This window comes from Myotis davidii, unplaced genomic scaffold (genome assembly GCF_000327345.1).
Source record: "Myotis davidii unplaced genomic scaffold, ASM32734v1 scaffold174, whole genome shotgun sequence".
In the NCBI taxonomy this organism is placed as follows: domain Eukaryota; kingdom Metazoa; phylum Chordata; class Mammalia; order Chiroptera; family Vespertilionidae; genus Myotis; species Myotis davidii.
In genome coordinates this window covers 657706-667485 of record NW_006289087.1, presented here as the reverse complement: position 1 = coordinate 667485, position 9780 = coordinate 657706, and the positions used below count along the sequence as shown (strand labels likewise).

At 45.8% G+C, this 9780-nt stretch overlaps 1 protein-coding gene across 1 annotated transcript in view; it reads left to right on the top strand.

The window, feature by feature from the left end:
• The first annotated feature begins 218 nt into the window (after positions 1-218).
• Positions 219-9780, top strand: part of ERO1B (endoplasmic reticulum oxidoreductase beta) — a 23692-nt gene continuing 14130 nt past the window's right edge. The window contains exons 1-6 of the mRNA XM_006761307.2: positions 219-380; positions 1476-1595; positions 3455-3538; positions 4828-4869; positions 6563-6645; positions 8417-8490. Of these exons, the coding sequence (XP_006761370.1) occupies positions 234-380; positions 1476-1595; positions 3455-3538; positions 4828-4869; positions 6563-6645; positions 8417-8490 (550 nt within the window). The 5' untranslated portion in view covers positions 219-233. The remainder of the gene's footprint in view (positions 381-1475; positions 1596-3454; positions 3539-4827; positions 4870-6562; positions 6646-8416; positions 8491-9780) is intronic.

The window sequence follows — 9780 nt, the reverse complement described above, 5'->3', positions numbered from 1 at the left end:
TTTTTTCATATACTAAATCAGAAGCAAGACAGTTCAGCGTAAAGAAAAATGTAGATTTTTTTGCGAAGATATTCTGTTCACATGAAATCATTGAGATGAGTTTATTGAATACATTTCATGTGACCTGTTGGTTTTGGATTCCACCTACACAATCCGCTCTCCGAGTCCCCAGACCAGGAGTCTTCACTCTGGGTCCGAATATCAGCCCCGTTTCACCGTCTCCACTCGGATGGATGCCGCCGAGGCAGCTCAGACTCGGTGCACCAGGCACCAGCTTCCTGATCTTGCCCCTCGAACCTCCTCAACTCCTCGTCCCAGTCTGCTCCCCCCTATGCCTGCTGCAGCCACCTCCCCTCCCCGCTGTTCCTCAGACGTGGCAAGTGTGTTCGAGCCTCGAGCCTCGATGCCGCGCACCCTCTCCTGGGGTCTTCCTGGGGTTCCCTTGCTCCCTTAGGTTTCTGCTAAGGTGTCGCCTGTCAGACTTGTCCCCTTACTCAACGGCTACCTTCTCTGATGATACAAAGTGCAAGCCACACCCTCCACCTGGCTGTGGACTTCATGTCCCTCTGACGGCGTGAGCCCCGCAGGCCTTCCTGTCTCGCTCAGGTGTAAGCAGCTGTGTATCGGGTCCCTGTCACCTACCTGTCCTGGCTCGGCTCCTGACATCCTCGGGACCTCCTGAGTATGCGGAGTGCCTTTCGGCCCGTTAACACTTAGGTGGGGAGCCCCTAGGTGGGCGCAGGGTGGCCTGGACCTCCAGGAGTGGGCTCCAGAGAAGCTCTGAAAGCTACGGGGTGCTCTCTCCCAGGTGGGCGAGAACAGAGACGAGGTGGTCCCTCAGGTGGCTCGGAGGTGAGGAAGGTCTGCCCCTCCCCTCCCAGTGCCGTGCCCTGTGCATCTCTCCCATCTGGCTGTTCCCGAGCTGTCGCCGTTACAAGAACCCAGTACACATGAATTGAGTGTTTTCCTGAGTTCTGCAGGCCGTTCCAGCCAATTATCCCACCTGAGAAGGGGGTCCTGGGAAACCCGGGCGAATAGCCCTCAAGTGCAGGGGGCCCAGGGTCTGGGGCTGGCCTGTGTGGCCAGGGGAGCCCTGTGCGGCTGAACCCTTAACCTGCGGGTTCTGCTCCAACTCCAGGTAATACCAGAGCAGGACTGGGCCCAGTTAGAGCTAGGAAACACTGGATTAAATCTATGTTTAGGCCTGGAAAGAGCACGCAATGTCTTTCTTTTTTACCGCTAAATAAAAATATGTAGTTCTTCAGAATGGGTATATCTAATCCTCCTGTTGTTTTTATTGAATTGACCATAGTAAAAAGAGACTACCTTGTTATGTATCTTAATGAGCAAATACTGGCTAATTTGAATATACACATTATCTTTTTGTGTACTAGTACAGGTCTGTTAAGGTTCAAACATCATTTACATATTTTGAATTTTATAGATGTGTATATATATATATTGTTTTTTTCTAGGTCATTGGAGTCCTGGATGATTGCTTGTGTGATATTGAGAGCATCGATAACTTTAACACGTACAAAATCTTCCCCAAAATAAAAAAGTTGCAAGAGCGAGACTACTTCCGTTATTACAAGGTATGGGTATAATTTTTCATTCTGTTATTTCCAAAGGTTTTCAATCACTGTCTACAGGTGTGACTCTTATCACCCATTTAAAGACTCAGGTTTGACTCCTCAGCACCCTATGTGTATCTTTTATCACTGGAATGTATTAAGTATTACACCGAAGACCTGTTAGCATTTCTTTTTTTTTTTTAGATTTTTAAAGAGAGGAGGAGAGAGAGAAGCATAGATTGCCTGCCTCTGCACCCCCACCCACCACCCCCTGCCCCAAGCGGGGATCGAGTTGCAACCTGAGCATGTGCTCTGACCTGGAATCCAACCGGCCACCTTTCGGTGCAGGGACGATGCCTGTTGAGCCGCCCTGTCCGGGGCTGAAACCTGTCGCCTTTTTACACTCTAAGCATCTGCACCCTCTCCCTCTGCTTGGACAATTCTTCATCTTTCACTTTCACTTTTGAGGCAGAGACTCTTCCCTTCACAGAAGCTGAAAGGGCCGGGGAGCTTGTTTTGTCAGCGCGCCTCGGACCTTAGGTTCTGCACCCACGCACCTGCCCAGGCGCTGAGCCGGGCTGAGCGCAGTGCCCTGTGCCAGGTTGCTCCCCATGTCAGATCTCACAGTTAGCCGTTCACCTGGGAGCCTTGGCCAGGCTGGGGGTGCAGGCCAGCGCCACCCCCAGTCACCCTGCAGGGTCGGTTTTCAAATCTAACCGTGGTCACCTCCAGGCCCTGACAGAGCAGCCAGCGGCAGGTAAAAGGCTGCAACAATAAGGCAGGACGCAAGGAATCGCGTCTTAAGTTTTGGCCTGGGTTGGGGCTGCGGCTGGGAGGAGGGGGGCTAAGGGATGAGGGAAACTGGGGGATATCTGTAATGCTGGGAACAATAAGAAAGTGAGAAAGAGAAGAAAAATGAAGACAGAAAAAAAAAGAGAGAAAGACAAAGACAAGACAGAAAGGAAGGCAGGCGGGCCGGCCAGCCTGGATTCTCCCCGGTAGCACTCACCACACTTTGTTATCAAAGAAACACAAATATGGGCTGTCCCCCAAATGTCTGCACACTCTGAGTAATTACCAAGGCAGTGCTATTAACATGCCTCTCCTGTTCAAAAGTGAGCTCTCAGCGGTTACAGTGTGTGGACATCTGTTTTTTTGGGGGGACACCCTGCGTATAATTTCTGTTCCTCCCGGTAGATGGTGAGCTGGGGGGGGAAGTGCTTTACCTTCATCTTCCCTGAGAGCCCACCCAGCGCTGACAGGCCGTGGGTGCTCAGACGCACCTGTTAGGTGAGGGGGCTTGGGAGACCCTGGGCGAAGTGAGGTGTGGAGCCCGAAAATGCTTTCCGCTTCTCCAGATGAGCCGTGCGCTTGGTTTCATTCCTTTTTTGAAGTGTCAGAGGACAAAGCGCATCATTCATTCATTCATTCATTCATTCATTTTTACGTTTTAATCCTCATCTGAGGATATTTTTTCATTGATTTTTAGAGAGAGTGGAAGAGAGAGGGAAAGGCAGAGAGAAACACCGATGTGAGGGAAACACATTGACTGGTTGCCTCCTGCAGGAGTCTTGACCAGGGCCTGGGCCAGTCAAGGTACGTGCCCTTGACCAGTATCGAACCCGGGACCCTTCGGTCCTCAGGCCGATGCTCTATCCGCTGAGCCAAACCGGGTAGGCGAGCATCGTTTACTTTTAAAAATGAACATTACATCTGGGAGTCTGGAGCATGGCAGGCATTTAAGTTCTGAGCCACGCAGGCGCCTTGGGACAGGAGGCTCTTCCCTCACCTTGTCACCTGCCCCAGCATGGGGACCCCGAGGACAGCCCTGCAGAGCCGGCACCCGCGTGTGCTCACGGGGACGCGTTCTTTCTCTCCAGGTCAACCTGAAGCGGCCGTGCCCATTCTGGGCGGAAGACGGCCATTGCTCCATAAAGGACTGCCACGTGGAGCCGTGTCCAGAGGTAACTCACGCAGAGCCAGCGGCTGCGGGGTCGGGGCCTACCCCTGGCTGACTCACTCCGTGCTCTCTTGAGTCTGCCTCTTGTTTCAGAGGCAAAGAAAATGCTACTGGACCTTAAATCTCAAGTTTAGAGTGGGAATGAAAGCGCATAAAATAGGGAAATTTCAGGCTTGGCATTAGGTCTCCAACTGGTCTTCTTACAATAGAAAAAAGAGGTTACCCTTATTTGTAATGAAATGTTACATTTTAGATTTTGTTTTCTGACATCTAACATGATTGGTTATATTCTTTCTCATTAGTAATTTGTTATGAGTCATATTTTCATTTGACTTTTTGCTTTTTTTATCTAACTAAGTTAGTGTAGTTTCTTGTCCTTAAAAGTATGATAAAACTATCCGAACAGATGTCCTTCCTAATGGGAAACATTTAAAAATATATTATCTTCATTTTCCTTTAAGAATATAGTGTATTTTTTAAAGTTTTAAGTTTGGAATAATTTCAGACCTAGGGAAAAGTTGCAATAGTACAATTTCCATATACTTCTTATTCAGAGTCCCTAACTGTCAGTGTTTATCACATTTGCTTTATTATTCTCTCTCTGTATATATTTATTAATATCATTATATTCTGAACCACTTAGGTATAAGTTACAAATGTGATCTTTTATCCCTAAATATTTCAGTATGTATTTTCTTAAAAACAAGATTATTCTCTTATCTAACCACAACATAATTAGTCAAATTAGGAAATTAGTAGTGTTGACTTGCTAAGAAAAAAGCGGAACCTACATGCAGTTCTTCTATTGGTAAACTCTAGGTAAATATGGGCCAGAGAACTTACTCTTGCCATCTACATTAACCCAAAATTGCCTAAACTGTAAATGTCAATTTAGAGCAGAAATAAAAATTGAGCATAACTATTTCAGAAATTTTGAAATTTTTAAAACTTCTGTTTTTGGGGTAAGAACGTTTATGGAAAAAGAGATCTAGTCATTTTATAAACGTAAAAATTGTACAAACTACTAAATACTGCAGTGAGAGTGTACGTTAGAGTTGTTTTGCTGCTCGGATTTTGTGTGTGTCATTCAGTTTTCTATCCTATAACTTAGAGTCTGCATTGGTGTAACTCCTCACCTTTCACCTCAAAGAGGTAGTATAGTTACAGCATTTGAATGACAGTGCATTTTCTCCTGTGGAATAAAATAGCCCTTCTAGTGGAGCAGTAGCATTATTAGTTTGTGAAGAAATCTCAAAAAAATGAAAATTTTAAAATTTTTGTTGTTCTTTTAAGAGTAAAATTCCCGTCGGAATTAAAGCTGGGATTTCGAACAAGGTGAGTCGTCGTCTTCGCTGCCTATTTCTTCTTTACATGGGGCAACATGCATACTGCTGGCGGGGTACAGAAGAGCCCACGATGTATATTGATTTCAGAGAGGAAGGGAGAGGGAGAGAGAGAAACATCAATGATGAGACTCATGGATTGGCTGCCTTCTGCACGTCCCACACTGGGGATGGAGCCCACAACCTGGGCATGTGCCCTGACCGGGAATCGAACCCTGACCTCCTGTTTCATGGGTCGATGGTCAACCACTGTGCCACGCTGGCTGGGCAGGGAATGGATGCTTCTTTATTAAAATGCTTCTTTATTAAAGATCACCCTTTCCTCTTCTGAGTATGCCTGATTTACTGTCACTCACGTGTGCCTAGACACGGTACACCTGTCGTTTTCCACGATGGCACGGACACGTGCAGGTCCTCAGGCCCTCTCTGCTTCCTTGTGATGCGTCATTTCTCCACTTTCTTCTGGCTCTCTCTCCCTCACCGGGTCTTTTGTTCACGTTCACACTCTTTTATTTATTATTTTTGTTTCAGATTTCAAGTAAACAAACAGTATAAAGATAGTCCTTCCGGACTCCTTCCCACCCCCATTCCGGGCCCTCCCTCCCCAGAGCTGGACACTTTTCTGAAGTTGATGCGTATCCTTCTGTGATACTTTTTATTTCCATACTTTATTGTACATGTGTCCACAGCATGTATAGAGCTTTTTTATGACATCTTAAGAGATTTAGATACTATACTTTTATATTTCTTCAGGTTAATACATTGTTTCAGTATATTTGTTTTTGTGTGTGTGTGCTTTGTTAATCCTCACCCAAGGATATTTTCCCATTGATTTTTAGAGAGTGGAAGGGAGAGACAGAGACAGAGAGAAACATCGATGTGAGAGACACACATTGATTTGTTGCCTCCTGCACGTGCCCCAACCAGGGCCAGGTAGCCAAGGTACGTGCCCTTGACCGGAATTGAACACGGGATCCGTCAGTCCTCGGGCCAAGGCTTTATCCACCGAGCCAAACCGGCCAGGGCTTCAGCCTGTGTTTTTACTGAGCATTATGCTTTTTTAAACGTTGTCTCTGTTGATATGTCGTCTTAGTTCACTTTCAACAGCTGCCTGATAGTCAGTTGTGTGACTGTCTCATGTTCTGTACTGATGGTCATTTCAACTGTCTTTGTTTTTTGCTGTTACACACAGTGACGCTCTCTGTCTTCTGTCGCATTGTGTGCCGCGTAGGTTTCCTGGGTCTGTAGTAGAAATACGACTGCGGCCCTGGGGTTGCTATCCCAGCACCCAGGATGGTGCAGATAACTTGGAAGGTGGCTGTGCATCGTTCTGGTGTCTGTTTGTCACTGTTGCTCTGGAGGGGTGTCCGCGGAGGGACCCCTGGTCCAGGGTCCTGCTGTCCTGCAGCTCCTGGTCAGTGTGGTCAGACGTTCCCCCGAGGGCTTCTCAGTGCACATCCTCGCCAGCTTGCTGACTGTTTCCCATGTCTTTGCTTACTAATTAGGTAGAAATCTGTGACTCGTTTTCGTCTGTGTTTCTTACTTCTTTCAATAATAGGATGTAGCTATAGTTAGTGTTATCTCGTCATTGGGAGACTGACTGTTCTGCCAGCCGAGCCAGAAATAAAGAAAGAGGAAGGGAATGATTTTTCACTAAAACTTGTTTATGGTGAACTTCCTTTCAGTACTTGAAAGTGGCCAACAATACCAAAGAATTCGAGGACTGTGAGCAAGCTAGCAAACTGGGAGCAATTAACAGCACATTGAGGTAAGTTTTGTTTTCGTATTAAAATTATTATGTTTATGTCAGCAATCTCCTGTTTTTCTTGTGATGTAAAAACATCAACGTCTCAACTAATTATTATTATTTTATTTTTGTTAATCCTCACCCAGAGGATGCTTTTCCATTGATTTTTAGAGAGAGTGGAAGGGAGAGGGAGAGACAGAGAGAAACATCGATGTGAGAGAGACCCATCTGATTGTTTGCCTCCTGCACTCGCCCCCACCAGGGCCAGGGAACCTGCAACTGAGGTTGGTGCCCTTGACTGGAATTGAACCTGGGACCCTTCAGTCCGTGGGCCAGCGCTCAATCCACTGAGCCAAACCGGCCAGGGCTCAACTAACTTTTAAAGGAAGGAAGTATTCTTTATCCTAAATTCCATTACAGGCTTTGCTTCCTCTTCTTGGCTGATTTGCCCTGAAATCTAAATCATCCATAGTGCCTCTCTTACAAAGTAAAAATCTAGAAGATTGCTAGTGGCGTGGTGAGTCTGTTCTTCCTGATTATTACGGGAAAAGGAACTGGAACCACTCAGTCTTCTGTAAATAGCACTTCCATTTATCTATTACATTTTGAATGATAAAGGTTACTATTAACCATTAAATTTCATAGATGTTTTTTCTATTGGTTTTCCTTATTTGCTCTAAGTACAAACCTGCTTTTGAGGGCCAACGTAAATAATTTGTACGTAGTCTCAGGTTATGCAGTGTAAAGTGTCTGAACATACAGTGAGTGGGGAATGGAATGTTACAGAAATTCTTTTTAATTTTCCTGTTCGTTTAGAGTTATATATATACACACACACACATATATATATATTATAATTGTTGTCTACAATAAAGTTAGCAATTTCATTTATAGTATTTATTTAAAGAGAAAATTTAATATAGAAAAGTAGAAAAGATAATATAATAAATACCTTTATATCCTCCACTCCAAATGAATAAATATTAACATTTTCTACCTCTTGCAACTATTTTTAAGAAAAGAGAAATATCCACGATATTAAAATCCCCCATTGCTAGCCCACAATCCTGCTTTCTTTCCTTCTTTCTTAGCGGTAACTACATCATGCATTTGGTGTCTACCTAGGCCATGTTTTTATCACATATATGTATGGTTCTGTGCAGACGATTTTATTTTTCCTTTTTGTAAATGACACAGTATATTTCACATTCTGCAAGTTTTCTTTTCGCACCACACATTTTGCTTTCTAGATCTATCCATGTTAAACATGGAGACTTATTTTTTTGACGGATTAATAGTTTTCATGATATACCTCATTTTACTTATCCCCTCCTGATGGGCATTTAGATTGTTTCACATTTTTAAATAAATAAATAATCAATCAGCTGCCTCTTGCACACCCTCTACTGGGGATGTGCCCACAACCAAGGTACATGCCTTTGACCGGAATCGAACCTGGGACCCTTCAGTCCGCAGGCCAACACTCTATCCACTGAGCCAAGCCGGTTAGGGCTTGTTTCACATTTTTTACTTAGATAAACTGCTACCATGAGCTTGCGTGGGCATGTTTTTTGATGCACACTAGCAGTTAATATCTGTGGAAGTTCATATTGATACCTGTTTTTCATGTAACTTCCATCACCCTGCATGTGACCACTGACTGAATTTGTGACACCATCTAACTAATAGAGCAGTGGCCTCAGGTTGTCTGTTTTTAATGACACTAGAAAACAGTGTTGTCATTTTCAACTCCAAGTTTAATCCTTTTCTTTTTCATCCCTCCTTCCCGTAGCAATCAGAGCAAAGAGGCTTTCATTGACTGGGCGAGATACGATGACTCACAGGATCACTTTTGTGAACTTGACGGTAATAAAATCAGCTGCTCTGTTTAAATTATTCTTGAACCTTTTTCCAAGACATTGAAATCAATCAGAATGTCAGCAGTTGCAGGTCTCTGATGCTGCATGGTGCTCTGTGGACCTTTTATCCATAATGGCTGCTGTTGTGAGCCTGTGTCCCAACCCCGTGCCCTCTGTGTATGACCCTCGCCTTCACAGCTGTCTTATCTTAGGACGTGTGGTCATTTCCTGTCTGAGGAGACCATCTCGGAGAGACCGAGTGACCTGCCCAAGGTCACACGGGAGCAAGAGGCCAGGACAGGGTTTCCCCCCGGATCTGACGGAGCCCAAGGCCTGTGTTCTTTCCAGGACGAAGTCCGTCTCCTGACGCCAGCTCAGCCGCTGAGTGCAGGGCTGTGAACACACTGCGCACATGTTCACGCTGGGACTTGCTGCAAGCCTTCCCGTATCCGAGACTCTAATGGGCTTCCCAGAGCCTCTTCCCAGAACCCCCTGGGAGAGACAGAGCCAGGCCATCACTGCCGCTCCTCTTACAGAAGGCGGTTGAGGTGCCTCTGAACTTTTTATCTGTAGGAGACCATTCCCAAGAATTGTGTGAAGTGGGCCTGAGTCCTTCATTAGGCCTTTATCTTCACTCTTACTCGCTTGGAGTGCTATGTCACTTATCTAAATCACTGGTTAAAATAGAAATTCTAAAGCTCCACCCGGGTTCCTGGAACACACCACACACCCCTCTCTGCCTTCGTGCTCTGTCGTTACGTGACAGGAAGGTGATCCCTACAGATCAAGTAGTAGCTTTTTCAATAATTCAGCGGCTTATGGCCAGCTGCTGTCCCTCCCTCTCTGTTTTATTGTTTTGTAATTGTCTGTATGCATGGCTTGCTTCTCCCTTTACTTAAGGTTTCTGCTCAACTGTCACCTCGCCAAAGCCTGTGCCACCCCCTGTAAGGCAGCAGCCACTGCCGCTGTCTCAGTGCGCCTGCCCCCCCAGGAGCTGGCAGGAGCGCCCGGCCGGTGGCCCAGTTCACCTGCTCAGATCTGCCCGCCCCACCAGACTGCACCCCCGAGGGCAGGCCCAGCCTCTCTGTTCGCTCCCATAGCCCCAGTACCCAGGGCAGCAGCTGAACGTGGGCCGTGTGCAATGAGTGTTCGCCGGATGAAGCAGTTGGCTCATAAATAACCGACATAACGGGATAGATTTTTTTTACTTTTATATTTTCCCTCAAAACATGCTCATTAATAAATTAACAACATTGTTTAGCACAGTAGGTTTTAAGTCAGGCTGTGCTTTGAAGCT